Genomic DNA, 20685 nt, shown 5'->3' on the forward strand with positions numbered 1-20685 from the left:
CTACTCCATTCATCTGGGAGACTGGCTGAATTTCTTGTTGCTCCATTTCCCCCACCTCTAACTGCGTCTATCGCAGACCTATTGTTCCTAAAAATAAAAATAAAAAGCCACCTGCCTTTATTTACATGTTGGTGTGAAGCTGGAAAACGTATTATTCGACCTTACCTCTGTGACGTCCATGACTTTGATGGCAGCCAGCTGTCCAGTCTTGACATGACGTCCCTGTAAAAAGAAAATGAGAGGTGAATACTCGTTCAAACACTCAGTGTGCGCTCATTCACTCTTAACACTGATGATCAGTAGACTCAGGAAGGCTGTGAATTTGTGTTTCTGTCACTAACACACATGCGAACACTTTCCAGTCTTTATTATCCATTGAACTTTCTGTTTTTATCGCAATATTTAACACTTCATCACGCGTCGTATGTTTTCCTTTAATCGAGCAGGTCTGGTTTGATGAACGCCATCATCTGAAAACATCAACTGATTTCTGTGAATGTTCGGGAAATTGTTTTCTAGACATTAAGATGAAAATAATCTCAACCGTCTAAAAATAAGAATGAATCAAAATTAGTAAGTAAATGCACACAGAATCCATGTTTTTCATTGATCATCTTACATTTCACATGGCAATAAATCAACTCAACTCCAACGTTTGTCGTTCCCATCATCGTATTACAAACTCAACCCAGATGTATCCCACGCTATAAGTAAACCTCCTATATGCAGTATTGCACATACCACAGATGAGCACGTTATTCCCAAGCTATAACGCCCCAACATTCCCAGACTCCTTTGCTCTCCTAACACCCTTCTGCCACTCCTTACATAAACAAAAGGACCGAAATAGCGGCCTCTCCTATGCCCCTCCCTCTCTCTCTCTCTCCTGCCCCAAGAGGAGCTAAAACATGGGACGTTTCTGGCCGAGTGTGGGTATTCCCCTTCTGACTCTTTGGGACAACACTGCAGTGACAACGCTGCATCTCTGTGTGTGTGTGTGTGTGTGTGTGCAGCACTGGTCACTGCAGCAACTGTGTCAGGGAAGTCAATACACTGAGCAGACCTTATGCATGGTTGCAGAGGGACGATGCACATTCAGACACACATATAAACACACCCTCTAACACCATCATCTCAGCCAGTGCATTCCATAGTCAATTGAAACTGTATGGATTATTACAATAAAAGCCACGTAGGCTTAGGGGCCCTCTCTCTTTTCAGCGGGCAGGAGAAGGGGGGGGGGGGGGGTAAGAGGGACACTTTACAATGCCTTTAATCCACCACACTTTGATCCCAGGGGTCGCCAACACAAAAACAACACTGGAGCTGACATTACGGCTGTCAGCTCCCCGAGCACTACTAGCTGCTGGCGCTGATGGCTGCCTTGGCCCGCTTCGCCGGGTTCACTGGTCACAGATGTTACAGAGAGGAAGTCGGTCGTCAACCTCAAACCTACAATTTGCCCGACACCATCTCAGCGCCTTTAGACCGTCCTTCAGTAAGACGTGAAAGTGTAGTCAGAGAGAGTTATCAATGAAACTAATCAATTAGAGGGGGGGAAAATATTTCTTCACATCTACGAAAACATTAGAAGGGAAAAAACACTTTTCATCTGGTGCTTGAAAATACCAAAGCATAGTTATGAGATATTTTTATGCAAAGCACATGTGATTACACAAATCCTTTACTATAAATCACTGAGCTGAAACAATCCACTTTCAGTATTGATGTCTGACAACAGTTTCAAGTCTTGACATTGTTTTGCTATTCAACTTCTTATAACAACTAAAAAGTTACGTTCATACTAATCTGAACACAAGAAGGAGTTTTGCAGCTGCAGCTTAACTTTGTGTGGTTTGACTTCGAGCTTTGTTGTGGTACAGGATAGACAACAAAACAAAAAAGAGTGAGAAACTGTGCTGACATTTTGGGGGGGGGGGGGGGGGGGGGGGGGGGTTTCATTTTAAGGAAGCAAGAGCGGAGCCTGTGACACCTGTACATATCCGTTTATTGGTTGTCTATCTGCTTGCACGCTGCATAAAAAAACCCTAACCCAGAAAAAGATGCTTGAGTGACTAAGAATAGGAGCGCACTTTCAGAGGAAGACAACGTGATTGCAATCTGCGATACATGTTGCACAAGTATTTCAAACGCTGTGTAATATTTGATATATATAATATTTACACTTCAGGTGTACATAGAAGTGATGACGGCCAAGTACAAGTTGTTGTTTCATCTGCCATGAGACGCATGTCGCTTTTTGGTGAGCAACACAGACTGGTAGAGGAGGACAGTCATCTTGGGCCCCTGTTGTCCACCTGGTTTGTTTTTTTTCTCCCGGGGACAGAGAAGCGCTGGCTGTGTGCTCGGGAGCGTTCTGATGAAGCGCTTGTTCGCTGAGAATAACGACATCGCACGAGCGTCTCGTCGAAAACCGAAAACGACGGCTGCCTGACAAAAACTACCGTTTCTTTTTACTGCATGTTTTATATTTAACATGTGCGGCTGTGTGGCTGGTGAGCCTGATTAAAAAAAAAAAAAACGACAGCCGCCGCTATCACATCTCCGATCAGACATCTACTTCATGACTGGGAGCAGGACTCTCACATAACTGTATGAATCACTTTTCTGTTTGTAGCTACAAATCCCAAACAGAGAGCCAACACTGAGTCATCGCCACAACGTCCCTCTTCTGACAGGAATCAGTGTTCATCAGTGTTGTCTGAAGGATGCACCTGCAGGATTTATGTTGCAGAAATCCAATGCCACCATCAAGACTGACAAGCTTCTCTTCCTAGATCTTAACAATGGACAGTATGAAAAGAGGTCTGGAATTGAAGAACTTCAGAGATATTTGTGTTATCATTCTCTCTTTATGGCTGCCAATAGTAATAAGCTGTTCCTTCTTTTAACTTTACAGTTGGCAGTGACAGGTATGTGTTGACAGATTCAGGTTATAACAAGCGTTGGGGATATGAACGCACTGAAGTGTTTTTTCACTATGACTCCTTCCCCGTTAGTCTGAAGAATTCACAGTCTGATGAACGTAGATGCAGCTTTGTCTCTGGGTGGAGAGAGGGTTATCTAGACCACATCATTATTGCATTTTGATACCACAAAACAACTGGGTTACGCAACATTAGCATCTGATTATGAGTAATGAGATGCCTCCATTACACACAAGTTCCCCCACATGCTTTTATTCCCGAACTGACTCCATCGTTTGTCTTTGAAATGAAGGGAAACACGGCAGGTCTTAATAGAAAACAGGATCCTAATGAATCTTACAAATAAACTTTTATTCTGTTAATCTGAGTCACGCTCATATTCAGATCGTGAGTGGTTGAGTTTAAATTAATCTTGTATCTATGACTGCAGGTTAGACGATTTAGAATTACGCCGTTTGTTGATTAATCAGCGTGACATTTTCTCCGTATGTTTATTCATTTCTTCTTCTGAAAGTCAAAGACGAGTCGATGGCTGTCTCGTCGCATCAGACATGAAAAGAAGCCACTCCTCAAGAGGCTGCACCGAAGGGATGTTTGACATTTTAGCATGAGGAATTGCATAAATAATTAATCATTTATAAGATTGTCGTGGTTGTATATGTATTTTTCAAATACTTTTAGCCACATGAAGTCTTCACCATGTATCCTATATTCATTTCAGTTCATTTAGGTTTCCAATTCGATTTATTTAAGGAGAATTGATAAGTTTACACGCACTAGAACCTACATGTTGCCAACAGTCGTACCTTAAAATATGAATGTTTCTAATTTGGAGAAATCCATTAATACAACAAAATGTTGGGAATTAATTTGGTAATTGTTCTTTGGTGCAACAATGCAAAGAGCACGATAAAAGGATTTTCTGGGGGAGAGGCAATTTAAATTAAATAATGATTTAATGGTTTTCACATTTTTCCCTTCTACCAGCTTGAGGCATTTATATAGTGCCGATGTTGTGATGCAACTTGGAACAGGACAACGCAGCACAATCTCTTTTACTGAACAATTAGTCCGATTGTTTTTCTTGATTTCTAAACTGAATAATGAATAATTAGCTGATCATGAAGGCATCGGTTGGTCACAGAAACACCGTGGCACCAAAGGGCCCCTTTGCAGCAGCGAGCTGGGCGTGTCTGTGGAGAGGTTATCTGAGGCACTGAGCGATCACTCAGCCCTCCCTGGCCTCCATCTCCTCTCCTCTTAAGCATGGCCAGATGTGCTGCTGGCCTCTCTCCAGCTCAGCACTAAAAACCACGGACTGACTTATTGCCTTCAGAGCCGAGACATTAAGTGAAAATCTACCCTAAAAACCAAATATACCATTCTTAAAGGGCTCAATTAACAACACAGTGGAGGAGAAATCTCACTCAACACAAAGAAACTTGATAAGAGAGGCTGCTTGGTTAAACTGACAGGAGTGCTGGCACACAAGGTTTGTAGAGCAAACATTTTAGCCATGAAATGAGCATTTTCAGAGGAATTAAAAGGATGTTCCTGGTGTTTTTCTAAACTTATTCTTGGATCCAAATGACTAAAAGTTCCAAAAAAAAAAAAAAAGTTCCATATTGCTTAGAGAGAAGTTCTATGTGGAAGCTGTAAAATGGGCTATAACTGTATTGTGACTATCAGAGTACGTCCACTTAAAATAGTCAATATTTCCATGATTAATATTCTCGGGTCCGACAGCATTACAGAAAAGATACCAACCAAGACCGACTATTTTGTGATCTCCTATCAGTGCAGTCAATACAGCCCGTCTTCAGGTGGCAAGTTGTAGCGATCAACAGGAGTAATTCCAATCTTTTTGTACCAAGTTAGACCTCGTATGTAAAAATAGGCCCTGATTTAAAAAAAACAAGAATTCTCCCAGTTCCCACAGTGTTTCATTATTACTCCAGTGCCTAAGTGCACTGTTAGGACAAGTTATAGGTTTTTAGGGCGGATTTTAACTTGACAGGAGTGAGCAGTAATGCTTGGCAGCATCGTTAGTGGTCTCTGTGGAGGAAGGGGGGAGTTCTGTTTCCCATACACCTTTCCACAAAGCTCATATCCACTGCAGCCTAATCGACCAGAACCTTCACCTCCCTACCTCTCTCACTTTAATGTAAGATCCATCACATTTGGCAACTGTTTCAAAAACACTGGCAGGACGCCAACGCACTGTTTTCCCAACCAACAAGGCTCCTGGCTCACGCTGCAGCTGAAACTGACCAGCCGTGTAGGTGCAAAACAAACGAGGTTTCATATTATGAGTTCACACAGCGAGGGGAGGGAGGGAGCTGCTGGGTGCCACGGTCTGCTTCTTCAAAAGGTCACGAGTGAAAAGTGTGTGTTTGTGGTACGGTGTAAGATGGTGGAGGAGCTGTGGTAATGAGGTATGGATGACCCCCTGTGCAGGACGGTTTCAAGATCTAAGGTGACATTTGAACTGAGAGAGTTAAGGTGGGGGGTGGACAGAAGGTGATAAACAGGCAGGTCAGAGTCTCCATCTACCTCTGGAAGCAGAAATATCGACTGATTAACAGCCTACGCCTTCCCTAACACACTTCAGATGGATGCTTGGGAAAGAAAAGATCAATCAGCAGTAAGAGGCAGCACATGACATCCAGGGCTGTGCCCCGCTCCTGTTTCTCCGGGCTCTATCGCTGCTGTTGCTGCATACAAGCACATTGACCCAATTCTCCCACACGCAGCCTCTGCCCTGCTTCTTCCACTCCTGCACTCCCAAGAGGAGTAAGCAGAAAAGATTAGGAGGAAAGGAGGAGAGGTAGAGGAAGATAAACTGTAATGTGACTGCACGGAGGATAAAGAGGAGGAGAAGCTGAAAGGAGAAAGGTTGGCTGACAATGCATTGAAAGCGACAAAATGCATGAACGGGAGAAGCAAGCACACAGAAAAAAGGTTGAATCAGAGTCTCTCACAGAGGGGGGGGCGGGGGTGGTTGATGTGACTGTGCATTTATTGATCCCAGTGCAGTAGCTGAATGCTGTAAGAGATTAAAGGTGAATGGTGGAGTCTTTCCCTGAGGAATTCACACTTGTAACAAAAGGATTCACAAGTCAAACCAGCCAGCAACGATAAGCTTCCACTGTAGGTTTGCTGGTTTTTAAAGGAGAGCAATACCATGAGCCATCCTTATGATTAAATCCTGCCAGTAAAAAGGGAAATAAAATCTAGGTGTGGGATTTTAATAAAACCATGTTGATTACAATGACAAACTTTGGACATTTAGTTCCTCAAGGTGTGAAGATCTAACTGCTGATCAAAAAAATTAAATAAATAAAAGCATCAACAGACAGTTATTTTGTTTTGGACATCCGATTGTGTATCCATCTCCATCGACAAAACATCGTTCAAGACACTGAGGAAAGCAGAGGTCCTCTGGATGTGACAAAAACAATACTGAAAGTAAACATGCCTCTCCTCCAAAAGCTGAAAACACTGTTAACAAAAAAGGCGACTAACATGGAAGATCTTCGGACGGCCGTAAAAGTGACAAAACGTGGATTGAAAGGTTTCGCACTGAGTCAGCGCCATCCAAGACAGAAAAACTGGAAAGAAAAATTCTAACAGTGTTTTTCAAGAAGTGTTGGTCAACCAAACACAGATTTTTAAATGAAACTGCTTTTTTTTTTTTTTCAGGATTTTTACCTGAATTGATCCAACAGTCTGTTTTAAGAGTACGAGACTTCTGAGGATAATTCGGCGACCTGAAAAATCTCAAAAAATGATTCACGCCGAATTAGTATGTCTCGATTTGTGACGTTTAAAGCCTGCTACTATGTTGCTTTGTGTGAAGCTACCGTATGAAACAGCTAAAAAACACAAGTCAAAGGATTTGACTGACGAAATCCGAGTTGACTGGGGGTCTCCCAGCCTTCAAATTATCAACATTTTGGGGCAGCCCTAAAGTTGAGTGGGTCTCTCCTCCTAAGCAAACTCCATCCTGGATTGAGACCATAATGTCCTGATACACAAAAGCATCTTTTTTTTTCCAATAATCTAAAAGAATAAAACAACAAAAGCGGGTTCTTAAAAGAGGAAAAGAGCTGTCAAAGTGGAGGCCTCAAGAAAGACAGGAAAGAGACTGTCTCGTCTGCCAGCGCCTTTGAGTCTCATCTCAACACCAATCAGATAATGAGGTGGCCGAATGAGCTACACACACACACACACACACACACACAAACGCTCACACGAGGACAGACAGACACAGAGAGTTTTGTTCAGGCAGTGTGGCCGGTCAGAGGACGCTGCAGGTCTTGTGACACCCATTAGGGAGAGGGTCACTGTGGAGGGGGTGGGAGGCGTGGACAAAAGAGATGCTCATGCTGTGTCAGCGAGGGGGGGGGGATACAGAGTGAAGGAGTGTGCGTCAGATTTTTCACTTTTAACTAGATGCACACTAACAGTTTCAAAAGAGCACGGACAAACATACCTGCTCGGCTGTGTGTGTGTGTGTGTGTGTGGAGAATAGAAACAGAGAGTGTGTGTGACGCGCTATGGGACCCTGGCCCCTGTTGCAGCATGGGTGACACGTTCGGTATTTGCAGGCTCTGAGCTGAAAGCGAAACTCCTTTGTATCTAATTATTGCACCAACATAGCATCTTCTGAAGCACATTATTTACATTAAGTCTCCAAGCAAGTATACAATCCATAACCTTGCATTTCTTAATATTTGCACAATTATTCAAAGCACTCAGCTGCTCTAATCCCCCATCAACCACTATCTTTGAAGCTGACCGATCTCGCCTGGATCCATATGGCACCGGTGGGTATTTAATAAATGTTGTGGACCGTCCCCAGCAACAGCTCCCACCCCTTCTGTCCAGCAGGCAGCGCAAGCCCCCCCCCCCCCGAGGACAGAGCTGCTTGTCCTGGAGGCAGGGGTGAGGCTGTCCTTTCAGGGAGCAGGGGGGGAAAACAAAGAAAGGAGATGAAGAGCAGAACTGGGAAAAGATGTGCACGGTCCGAAATAAATAAATCATCCTTCCATTTGCTGCTTATGCAATGGTGAGTTTTCAGCCCCGTGACTTTGCTGGTGTTTGTCATTGAGCTCTGGCTCTGCACCAAATAAACCCCCAGTCAATTCGGCACGGATTGCACGCACATGACGGTAAGAAAATACTGGTGGGCACAGCCGAGGTCGAGGCACTCCCAAAGGATGCATGGCAGGGAGGCAGGTCAGCAGGAGCTCTGGTGCCTCAGGCCTGACTATATAAGGCCTTTCTGCAGAGCAGCAGGGAATCTTCCCAGCATGCCACACACAATTTAAGGAATTATGTCTTCTTCTATGTTATCATTACTCATTATCCTCCTATATCCAGAGCCAGGCACCTGAAATAGTCCACTGAGCTGGCTGGTTCAGTGCCAACTGATAAGAGAAGGAGGGAGAGAAACTCAAGAGAGAATTTCTTTGTGCACTCAAAGAGCAACGCTTTCAGAGAGCGTGGACATAAAAGCATTCTTTTTAAATTACTAATGAAGGGGCGCTCAGCTGTGTGTGGCAAGCACAGATAATGTAATGCATCCTTAGACTGTGTATAAGAAGTGGATGTGTGACCGTACCCACTGGTTTGTGGACTATCATTTTGAGGTCTTGAATCTAGCAGTGTAGCCGTCTTAAGATATTTTTAATGGAGGGAGAAGAGACCCAATCTCGACTAAAAGCTGGAGCGGAAGAGGAACACGGAGTTGGAAAATACCAAATTATCTAAACGATACAGTCTAATCCCAAGGCTAAAATACTTAGCTGGTTAATTAGCTAGTTAAGGACGGTACTTCCCCTTGAACTAGATTTTTTTTTTTTGTCTGGTTTTCCATGAAAATGTCTGACATTGCGAATGATTTTGTGCAATATAGACAGCCTGCATGAGTTAGTCTGAATTTTTTGATGGATGCATTCCTCACCTATGCATCTATTTTTGGAAAAATCTTTTGAAAGCCGACAACTACAAATTTCTCATAATATTATGAATGAATTATGCTGAGTATGTTTTTTTTTTTTTTAAATCAGTACAAAGATCCAGGGTTCAGTCTTATCAGCAAGCAGGCCAATGCAAACTCAGTGATTTAGTAAATAAGCTTTTTGGGCTATGATGTCATTTTCATCATGGCTGTCGTTCAAAAATCTGCTGCGCTGTGTTTGCAGGAGTTCGACTGTAATCTGGCCCCTCTCCAGAGGCGGCGGCTGCCCTTTTGGCAGAGGGTGCAGCTCGAGAGCCGGCAGTACAGCACACACACACACACACAAGAAGTTGACATGGCATTTTGGGTTTTAGAAAGCGGCTTTAAATTTCTGAGTTCGGCTGCGAGTTGTACAACACAGCAGAGACACGTGAATGGGTTTCAGTGGGATCTGATTGTAGGCCAACAGTGATATCTTATAATCCAGTTCATAGCCAAGAGTTGATTGAAATATTCCAATCCATGGGCCAAGTAAGAGATTACTAGTTTGTGTTTATACAAATTAAATCTTGTTATCTCTAGAATATGATGTGTATGACTGGAAACAGGAGGCTGTTTTGACACATGCATTTAGCCTTGACTGAATAATGTGCCTCATCGGATTGTAAAAACGCAACAGGAGGCCTTTTCTGCAATCGCAATAGTTTTCATGTTAATACACGACGAATGTCAAACGACAACCTTATTCACTCGAGTTTACGACCTTCAAATGTATTTAGAAGACGCTGACACGAATCCACCTTAAAAAAAAAACAACAAAAACCACTGAGGGGGGAAAAATGCCTCCCAAGAAATCAGAAGTCACGACAAATCAAAAAGTGAAGAAAGCCAGCTCACATTGTGTGATCTGAGAAAGGGCCCAGCAATCTGTGACCAAGTGCTCGACAAAGCAGAAAAAAAGAAGAAAAAAAAAAGGCCTCAGAGGGAGAAGAAACTCCACCCCGTTTCAGTTGGGGGGCCTGTTGTGATTATTCAGTCAGTTGGCGTTTGAAACCCTGCAGACAAACTCCTCCTTTCTGTGGATTTGAACTGACTGACGGACTGGAGAGACCCAAAGAGTGAGGGGACAAACTCAGCTTTGTGCGAGTGGTGGGCAGGTTCTGTCTGAAACTGGACAGCTGCTCTTCTACAGCTGACCCCCCCCCCCCCCCCCTCCCCTCCAGGCCCCCCTCCTCCTCCTCCTCCTGACACTGCACATGCTCACAGGCCACATGCTCATTCAACTGGTTAACATGACAGTCAATGCACTGATCGAATAGAGGCTGCTGCAGCAAGCTGTAGCGTTGGTTTGCAGTAAAAAAAAAAAAAAATCTACCACTTTGCTTGGGCAGTTCGGCTTATCATATGCAGGCTGTTACAACCGTGTCTTTGTGTCAACTGCATGCTAATCTGACAGCACTTCTTGAGTATGAGCTCCATTCCCACACAGCAGCACTTGCAAATAGAATTAGCATTGGGCAGTGAATAGAGCGAGAGATTAAACGAGACAAAAAAAAAAAAAAAAAAAGAGAGAGAGGGAGAAGCAGTAATTCTCCGTCCCATACGCCCGGCTCATAACCATCTGGTTGGACGATAGCATGCGAGCGTCACACTTCTTTAATGGCAAGCACTGGATCCTTCTATCTACGCTGCACAGGGGCTGGTTTCAGGTGCACACAGATGGGATGTGGCTCTGTAGGATGGAGGGGAGGCGAGGGGGGGGGGGGGGGTGTCCTGAAGTTCATCACACCGGGGGATTGAATGCAGGTCACTGGAGCACTGTGGGCTCAGAATTAAATACTCAGCTTAGCCCGCTGCTCAGCACACGGGCAAATTGATGTTTTTTTTGCTTAGCCCGGCTCCTGTTAGCCTATTAGCAGTCAGTCAGTGAAAAAAAAAACTAGACGCCTGGTGGGACCATCTCATCAAACGTGCATCAAAATAGACCGACCTGCAGCATTAACAACTAGAATTTGTGTATTTAAGTCAGGGCAACTCTGAATGCAACCATTTTACATTAGCAGCTCCAGTGATTTATTCAACCTTTAACCAGAAACAGCCATTACATCAACCTCTACAGATGCACCAGACTCCATTGACAAAAACTGTCATTTTACCACAGCTGTGCTGTACTAATAGAAGTATCAGGCATGCCTCTGACACCCTCAAAAATCTGAAATTGTGTATCAGTCGCCACTTTATGCACTCCTCTCGCACTTATCAAAACAACCCGCTTCTTTTACTGGACATCAAATATTCTCCTCTGCTCTAAAACAGTAGCTTTGTGCTTTACAATAGTTGCCATGTTGGATTTATCCTGGCCACCAATTGCACTTTTTTTCTTTTTTTTTTGCAGAGCAGCAAAGTACTGATTTCAGGTAGTTTATCGTAAGAAAACAACAACACAATCAGAGCAACGCTGACTGAACAAAGCAGATCGACGTCAGCGGCTACTATTAGCTCGTCTCAAATCGATGCACTCCACTTGATTTGAGGGCGAGTATTCGTTCAGTTTTTATTGTGCAGAGTTTTTTGGGTTTTTTTTCAAACACATGCCGAATTCACTGCAGGTCACCTCCGCTCCGATATGAACAGACGGAGCACCTCAAACAAGTACTACAGCTTAAAAACAGCAGGTTTTTATTACAAATTAGCCTTTTTAATCAGATTATCTTTGGCAGAAACAGGAAAGAGATCCGCATCAAAGAACATATCCCTTAAAGAAATGTTTTTTTATGCCTAGATTTAATTATTCATCATGTTCAAAACGAGGCATGCATTCTCTATATATTGTTGGATTACACAGGATGTAACCAGACCAACCAACGATGATAGCTATCAGGTTTATCAGATTCCTTTTCACTTTACATGAGGAAAAAAGATACAAGAATATCTCTATCACTATCCTATCCTACTGTCCTCTTAGCATATCTGTGTGTGTGGTTTAACGTCATTGAGAAGGGAACAAATCTGAGCCTGTACTGACTAGCTAGCTGCAGCATTATCACAAGGAGGCCCATTACAACACTAGGCTCTCTCCAGTCCCTCCATCAACCGCATCTTCTTCGACTTCTACATTAGACTTCTTGCTTCCTCTCCCTCCTTGGCGATGTCTTTCAACAGCAGCCACTGTTCATTTTTCCTCAGAGAAATGTGACGCCAAGACCAGATGGCCAAAGGAGTGGGATTCCCAATCGGCCCTGAAGTGTAAAGTCCTGATTTATGCAGGACAGAAAATTGTGGTTTTGTTGAGAAAACAAGAGCGAAAGAACGGGGGGGCCCTGCACTGCGGGATCGGTCTTTCTCCATCCTGGCTTCCTCATGTAGGTTGATGTAAGATAGGAGATGCATCAGACAGCAGACTGTCTGATTCACCTCTCAGCTGAATAATTAACAATAACACCAGACTCCTGCCAAACAAAAAAACAAGCTTCACATTCCACCTTTACTGTCTGCCTCGTCTAAAACATAAAGGATGAGGCATGATAGTAAAGACAAGACTATTTTCATGTGCATTTCTTTGTTTTTAGACTTGATTAGGAGGAAGGGGGGGTAAAAAAAACAAAAAAACATGAGCTATCCTGAGTATTGACTGTGAAAACAGGACAGGCCATGCACTGCGCCTCCAACCAACCTTGTATACTTGTCCATAGGTGCCATTTCCAACTACCTCCACCAATTCGAATATCCCAGCCGGATCCTGAAGAAGAAGAAAAAAGACGACTCGGTGTTAAATAAGAGCATTTGAATGTGTTTATTTCATAGGAAAAGACAGTGTCCAGTGTGAGCCAGCTGTTGCGCCCTGGTCTTCCCTACATGCCAAATGCATCTCGAACAAAGGAAAACCAGACAGTGGCAACACCTCGCTACAGCTCAGCGGTCATTTTCAACACTTCAGCTGCTGCGAGAAGACACAGTGAACACCGAGGTTCATGTGGTAATGTTAGCCACGCTGAAAAGTGTGTGTTTCATCGAGAATTGTCGGGGAAAATACAGCGTAACATGTGAAAAACACACACACACGCAGGCTCGGTTCGGCGGCACTCACCCGCAATGAAGCCAAGTCGATGTCTACGAGACTTTTAGCAGGAGAGTCGTTCGCCATCTTTCAAATAAAAAGCCGAGCTTTCCTTCGCGTGGATTGAAAAACAACCGCAGCTGGAGCATTTGCGGGGACTTTGGCCGGTAGAGAAAAACAAAAAAAAGCCAAGCAAGAGGCCGTCGCGTCTTCCTCTCCGTGGGGATCCGCTTGTGAGGCAGGTAACGCTCGGCTCTCGTTACTCCATGTTGAGGTGGCAACAGCGGGGCTAACTGTCCGCTCTCACGGCTCATGCCACTGTGACAAGCTGGAGGCAATAAGCACGACTTCCGCTACAGAGTTTCAAAATAAAAGCCTCGGCAAAAAAACAACAACATTCACACCCATTAGGCCAGGGAGGGGCAACTTTGGTTACAGCAAGGGGCCGCATTCATTTAATTCTCACTGCCAGAGGGGCCAAATTGTAGGATACAAAAGCGATTACAGTCGATTATGTCTCAACATATGCAAGTGATCAAATATTATTATGGACATGTTTCTGTTTTTCATGATTTCATGGCAGATTTGTTTTCTTCATGTTTCCGATTACTTGATAATCTTGTAAATCTTTGTAACATAGCAATAAGTAAGATCTTTTACCTGCTTTTTGTAACATAACAATGAGTAAGGTCTTTTGTAAAGTGTCTCGAGATAACACTTGTTATGAGTTGACGCTATACAAATAAAAATTGGTTGATTGATTGATTGATAATGACCTGAGGGCCATGTTGAGGGTTGATGGGGGCCGCCAGCTGCCCAACCCCTGCATTAGACTCATTTAAAAGCATACCAAAAGTTTCAAAAATAGGTAAAGCCATTTAAATAGTTTAGATTATTATTATTATTATTTCAAATCAAATGTAAGTAAGTTAAGTTAAGAATGATTAGTCAAATCATTCTCTATAAATAAATTATTATGCAAAAACAGTATTTAGAATGGCTAATTTCCATGAGTGTTTTACACATTATTTCATGGATTATAATTAATGGATCCTGAATGTTAGGGTTGCCATGAAGATCAACTGCACAAATATAACATGACTGCAAAATACATTTAAAATGTAACGATATTTTGTGAAACATCAAAAAGCATTTCATTAACCTCAAAATGACACTGACCTTATGCAAATAAAAAAATATTTTAACCTTCAGGATAAATATCTCAGACACCGGAAAGGGTAGGACTATTATATTAGTTTGTGAAAAATCTGTTGCTGAACTTTAATTTTTTGCAGTTGAAATCTTTTTACAGTTCACCTTTAGGGCCACCGTAGAAAGGCACATTTGAACTACTATACTATATAAATGATGTGTGAACATTCATTTTCTGGACTGGACATGGAGCAACATTGTACAGTGATGCTGCAGTGAAACTCTTAAACTCAAGTCATAACAGCTTACTTTTCCGTCAGAAACTGAATCATAAAGTGGAGCTCTTAAGATCCTCCTTAACCATTTTCAATCATTACATCTTTTACGTTGAAAGGGAAACTACCCTACTTCCGCTTGAGGCTGCCTAACTCTCTCTAACTTGACGCAGCTTTGCCTGAGAGCCGCACAAACACAGGAAGCCGGTCGGCATCACTCAGAAAGAAAAGGGCTGGGCCTTAACACATAAAGCGTGAATACCGAGATGATCTTTAATGCAATATACACTAACTAATGAATAAACACACATGCATATCAATATATTAATACGAGCAAAAAGCCAGGTGAGATAAATAGAGGCAGACAGAGGAGGACCACACCACACAGCAGCATCCTTCTGGACATGCGCATGGTCGACTCCACAGTCAATATTGGTAATCATGGGTGTGGCAGGTGAGCAATCTCAGGAGTGATGCTGGCTGTGATAGTGCCATGTTTCCCTAAGCAGATTTTAGGGAGGAAACAATAAAATTAGTTAACTTCCGTTGTGCTTCATATTCAGAATGGAGGTTTAACTGTCCATATCCTTATATGTTAAGGCACATTTGTACGTTTACTCATACATATTTGACTGTTTTGTTCCTCAGTATCATGTGGAGTCATCCTGTAAAGATTTCCTCCTCATGCTTTGCTGCGGGAGTGCAATGTTTCCCTTAATATTAAATTAAATCAGTTGGAGCCATTATAAATATTTGATATACAGTCTGAATGAACTGCAGACTCAACTTGCCATCACAGCAAATCAATGTATAGTGCACTGATTAATAAATCTTAAAACCACAGTGAACACATCGATGCAAGTCTGAAATATAAGAGAAATTACACTAATGGAAACATCTTTTTTTATTATAGATATACGTGCATTTTGGTCCAATCCAATCCAGCTTTATAAACATTTATTTTAAATGGACTTGAACTTGTAAAGCGTTGCAGGTCACACCTACACATTCACAGACTGATGGCAAAGGTTTCCATAGTGAGACCACCAGAAGTAACTAATCCCAGTCGCATTCAGTTCAGTACACATTTATACGCCACCGACGAAGCAGCGGGAGCACTTGCAGGTGGGGATCGAACCCTCGACCTTCCGTGACAAACTGAGCCTGTCATAGAGAAGAATAGGTCAGCATATTTTGTAAATTAAACAAGGTCAGGATGTAAGAAATACTGTTGTCAGGTATGATGTAGTACTGTGTGAAGTGTAGAATATCCTTAAGAGTAATCGATATTCTGGAGTTCTTACATAAATATGAGAGTTTTTGAAATAAACTGGCACTCCGCATCGTTTTAGGGTCCCTCGTTTTTAACTCACAAAACCAAAAATAGGTGGTAGGCAGTAATGTGTTTATACAGAGAGGACAAATGTTCAGCTGCAGCGGTTCAGTTATTTATCACAACCCCTCAATGGAACGCTCAAAACAGACAAAAGCTAATCTTTTGGTTAAACAAACTCAATATTCAAACAGCAGGGCCGGGCGAACCAGTCAGACAGGATGAGAGATCTCCCAGCGAGGAAACACGCACACACACTCACACACACAAAGCCTCAACTTAAAGCACTTAAACTAATACCTGAGACACTTAAAAAAAACTGCTTAAGCCTTTTAAATCAACTTCAATCCACCTGCTGAGGTAAGCTTGTAGAAATGACACCAAACGTAAATCCTGCACGACCACGTGTGTGTTTGTTTGTGTGTGTGTGTGTGTGTGTGTGTGTGTGTGTTTGTTTTGTGTGGATGTTTGTAGCTGTTTTGCCATTATTTAACAGTTCAAATGTCAACACAACACACGTCAGTGAGGGCAGTTATTCAAGGGTTCAGATGGGTTTGTGGTGTCTTGGAAGAAGCTGTCACATTATGAAGTGTTTACTGCCCCCTTGTGGCTGTTTAATGTCATTGCAGTTGGACATTTAAAGTGTTTCTACTTGCAGAGAAATGAAGATTTAATTAAGTGTTTCAAGCAAAGTAAGAGCACAAATACTTTCATTTTCCATGTCACTTTATTACTAACTAGTGTAGTCCTCTCATATTAGAGCCACCTGTCCAGAAGGTAACTAGGTGGCAGTAGGGACGCAGTTCCATCGATACTTCAGACCCCCTTTGTGCCACCGTTAAGCAGCAGGTTAATAATATTATATAAATAGCAACATGTGATACAAATGTTGAGTTGCAAGTCATGTTAAGAACATTTACACACGACGGTCCTGATAGAAAAACGATCCTTTAAAATCCAGTGCCAGTCTCCATCCAGATAACAGCTGAGTAAATACAGAGCAGTGTTTCCCCTAACATTTTATATATATATATATTTTTTAAAGATTTTTTTGGGGGCTTTTTGTGCCTTTATTGTAGAGATAGGATAACAGTTAGAGTCAGAAATCAGGGAAAGAAGTCATTTAAGGATACCTTTCCGATAGAAAAGGACAGCTGTCATTAAAAGTAACGCAACCAAGATTCCTTCAAGTCGCCGTGTCGGCTTGTCCCCCTCCCCAACGCTGTAAACCCAGGGGAAACACTGCAGAGTCAAACACATTATTGACCTTTTCAGCTTTCGTAAAGGCAGAACAACGGCTACAGTGCAGATCAGGGCACGACCCCGATCGTCATTTCAGTGTGATAGTCATTTCTTTTAAAACCATTTTGATGCTATTGCATGGCATTCAGAGAAGACTTCAAGTATTTAAAACCCGGGCCATGTTTTGTACACATATTTGGGTCTACAGGCGTCATTTGAAAGGGAAAATATCCCCTAAAAGTTCTTATTTATGATCCAACAAGGACCAATGGTCAACGATCTCCTTGGTGTGTCAGGGCCTTTACAATGATTCCTGGTCAGAATAAGTATTTTAGCTGAAGACAAAAACAATATGTCTCTATAGGGATCCTTTCTTTAGGCTCTCACGGTGGACACACTTCGATTTGGCCCAGATTATGTTTCCGCCTTTACAGCATGGCTTCAGATTTAAGTAATTTACTCCAGCTGTTCCAAAACCTTTTTAACCTTTCGTCTTTAAAAAACCCCAAAATCTGTAGAAATGATGCCCAAGGTCAAAAATACTCAAAGTCCCCTCAATATTCATTTCATGGAGCAAAAGTTAACAGTTAATGTTCAGAATGAAAACTGATTTTAGATACAAAATCAAATCTATTTAAAAGAGCAACATAACATCAAATAGTGTTATTTTCTTGTCAATCACCCGGCTTGTCCAGATCCTGTAACATCGGATACAGGGACGCCTTCGCCTTCATCTTTGATAGCAAGAACAATTAAGACTCAACATGTCAAAAACCTGAAGTCCATGGACAGAATCATAACAGTGCAGTTAAACAGCTACATTACAGGGCGACGGGCCTGTATCCCTGGTATTACCGAGTACATGTCTTTGAAATACGAGGATTATTCAGTCATTAGCGTTAAATAAAAGATGGGAAATCCTTTCCAAAACAAAATCAAACATTCTGCGACCTTTAGCAGAACTAAATCTGCGTATCAGTGACGGCTTCTCTCTCCATTAAAAAACACTTTTTAAATATAGGAACAGCAATTTGAGGCCAAAAGGGCAACACCTCGTCAGTACTTTTAACGACAGTTGCTAAAATAAGAACAAAGACATAACAGTGTGCAATCACGTGCATCCCTGCCTCTCAATCTGCCCGTGCTGAGGCACACAGTCCGCTACGATACACCTCTTTGCGATTATGTGAAAACATGTATTTTATTCAGTGTTAATCGTTTTAGTTCAGTAAAAAGTCTGGACTGGGGTAACCGAAGAGGTGGAAGTCACCCTGGTAGCGTGCGTAAAGACGTCTGATGTCCCGCTTGCTGATGCCTGAGAAGTACTGCTCCACCTTGGTCCTGTTGTAGCGGGTGATGCCTGGAGGGATGGCCGGGTAGGACACAAGCTGGTCGATGCCAGCCGCTCTGAGGATGTACGGGGCGTCCTCCTCCAGCGTCTCATGGTGACCCACCACGCTGTAGTGGATTTCACAAGGCGCACACAAGTCTGCGTAAGTCACCCAGTGAATAATGTGCTCGCCAAACTGTCGGTCCATGCGCTGGCGGCCTTCCACGTCGCCCAAGTAACGCACAAAGTCCTCAAAGTGAAGGCCGGAGGCGGCTTGGTCACTGTCACGGTGGCTCTTTCTGTACTTACGGATGATGGCTGGAGCGATGTCGTGCTTGTACCAAGGCTCAAAGCGAGGGTTCTTCACAAACTTGTCCTTGAAGGCAGAAATGAGGCGCTCAAACGGATCCCTCACGATGAGAAACTTAAAGTAGGTGCTTAATCTGTTGGGGGAACACCAGAGTTTTAACACGTTTGGAAAGGAATCATCCTTTTGTATCGCAGTCATTCACATAGCTTTCTCAACCTTGGACCAAAGTTCCTGTTCGATCAGGAATTCTCAACCACATCAGCGGACACCACTAGCTCAATTTTAGAATCTACCCGGACAAAACGAGGCTGTGATTATCAAAACAACTGTTCAATGGATGCAAGAGATTACAAATATACCAGTACAAAAAACTTTTTATAACCGAGAGACCTCCAAAAACAGACGGCGTCTTATACACGGTAAGTAGGTTTAACAACTCTCCTCTAACTAACCTGTGAGTGATTTCCTGCGGCTTCAGAGATGAGAGGCGGGGCAGGCCATTCTTCTCATGGTCATGAACGAGGTTTTCTGGGATCTCCTCCACCGAGGGGAACCCTCCTACCAATGTCAAAAAAACAGTTAATTAAACCTTGTATCAGGGAGAACATACAGCAGAGAGTTTTACAAAGGCGCGATTTCTATTCAATGGTGTTGTGCCCATGTGAGTAGAGCTAACTAGATTGTAAACATGTGCACTGTAATTCATTCGACGTCCATGTTTTACCATTGAGCACAATGAGGACCTTCTTCCATTGCGTGTTGCCCACTTTGGGCGTCTGGCAGAACAAGATCTTCTGCTTGTCGCACACAAAGATGCGGTCCAGGACGAACTTGCCGATGGAGACGTGAGTCAAATTCCTGAGGCTGCTGTTCCTGCACACGGCTGACAGCGACTCGACTCGTCTCTCTGCGACCGACTGCCAGTCCGCCGCTGTGGGTCCCGCTGACGGCTGAGACAAACACGCAGCGTTAACGTCACTGACAGTGGTGCACACACTTTCACACATGGAGGGGAAGTGAAGGGCTCATCTGTGATAATCACCTGATCAGACGGCTTTGGCTTCTTTTCTATGATAGACGCAGGGTTGGGTTTAACCAGCTTGGTTCCTGGCACCGTCCAACTCTGACCACCAACCCTCTCTCCATAGTCTGAAAACACATGTGCAGAGTTTTAATGACGACATTTATGAAAATCCCACTGGGGGTGTGTGTGTGTGTACTCAGCTCACCATCGATGGCCCTGAAGCTGATGAACTTGCTGACAAACATGAGGATGAGCAGCACCCAGCCGCAAGCCCCGAGGAGCAGCCAGTGGTGCCGCATCGCTCCGCCCATCAGCCGACGGCCATGGAACCAGAGAGCGGTGTTCCCACCTGGATGAACACACACATTAAACACTGTTTAAGCACATTAAAACCCACCTGTACCACCCAAAATATCGGGAGGTGTAACCTTTATTAGCTCCTAAATGGACGTTGTAATAGAAGTCTTCTTGTTAGTTATGTTAAGGACGTGAAACACCTGAACTACAAGTAGAAACTGTGAACTGAGTCAGGCTAGTTAGCCAGCTAGTTAGCCACTTAGCCACACCTGTCCCGCCCAGACACTTTAAATAAAAGTCTAATTCAGTTAGGTTAATAAAATATGTCAACGCCCACACGGTCACATTACAGTCCATTATCTTACCTGCTTTTGGAGTGACAGCTACTTGAAAGCAGCACAAGCCGTGGAGTGAATGTTGGACGGTGACATCGCGTCGGTGCAGCGTCCCTGTTCTTCACAACATCCGGCAGCGGTCAACTCGACCGAGCAGCTCCCCCTAGCGGCGGGCAGCGGGAACTGCTGCTGGGCCACCAGGTTGACGAACGACGAGTTGTTGCATTACCGCCACCTGCTGGTATGGAGTGTGGGTCAGGATGTCTAATCAAGGGTCTAATGTGTCAATCACATAGTTAACACTTTATTTGTAGTTTTTATTTGTAAGCAAACAGAAAATCAGTGTCCACGTGTGTCTTTAGTCGACAAAATACTTCTATTGTCTTTGCTGCTCCTTATTTTTCTCTTCACAGTATA

General features: G+C 43.3%; 2 protein-coding genes across 10 annotated transcripts in view; both read right to left on the minus strand.

The window, feature by feature from the left end:
- LOC110002323 (mitogen-activated protein kinase kinase kinase kinase 4) overlaps nt 1-13279 on the minus strand; it is a 39209-nt gene extending 25930 nt beyond the window's left edge. For 5 of the 9 annotated variants that reach the window (XM_065951718.1, XM_065951715.1, XM_065951714.1 and 2 more), the window contains exons 1-3: nt 13001-13279; nt 12587-12652; nt 166-222 (exon numbers count right to left, since the gene is read on the minus strand). In XM_065951718.1, the coding sequence (XP_065807790.1) occupies nt 166-222; nt 12587-12652; nt 13001-13057 (180 nt within the window). In that variant the 5' untranslated portion in view covers nt 13058-13279. The remainder of the gene's footprint in view (nt 1-165; nt 223-12586; nt 12653-13000) is intronic. The other 4 variants (XM_065951720.1, XM_065951717.1, XM_065951719.1 and 1 more) reach the window with 1 other exon arrangement.
- A 3159-nt stretch (nt 13280-16438) lies between these two features.
- On the minus strand, nt 16439-20436 carry chst10 (carbohydrate sulfotransferase 10). Its single transcript, XM_020653919.3, has 6 exons — nt 20299-20436; nt 19842-19985; nt 19655-19761; nt 19337-19562; nt 19065-19170; nt 16439-18745 (listed from the first exon to the last, which is right to left on the minus strand). Exons 2-6 carry the CDS (start codon nt 19945-19947, stop codon nt 18193-18195), a joined length of 1098 nt encoding a protein of 365 aa, XP_020509575.2. The 5' UTR covers nt 19948-19985; nt 20299-20436; the 3' UTR covers nt 16439-18192.
- Between the last annotated feature and the right edge of the window lie 249 nt (nt 20437-20685).

The sequence above is a fragment of the Labrus bergylta genome, chromosome 24, assembly GCF_963930695.1.
Source record: "Labrus bergylta chromosome 24, fLabBer1.1, whole genome shotgun sequence".
Classification (NCBI taxonomy): domain Eukaryota; kingdom Metazoa; phylum Chordata; class Actinopteri; order Labriformes; family Labridae; genus Labrus; species Labrus bergylta.

Bases quoted from the DNA above. Each gene is read 5' to 3' on its own strand.
- chst10 (XM_020653919.3), bottom strand. From the start codon at position 19,947: ATGGGCGGAGCGATGCGGCACCACTGGCTGCTCCTCGGGGCTTGCGGC. The intron at 19,563-19,654 runs GTGATTATCACA...TGTTTGTCTCAG, and splicing joins AGCCAAAGCCGTCTGATCAG to CCGTCAGCGGGACCCACAGC. The intron at 18,746-19,064 runs GTTAGTTAGAGG...TTCCCCCAACAG, and splicing joins CCGCAGGAAATCACTCACAG to ATTAAGCACCTACTTTAAGT.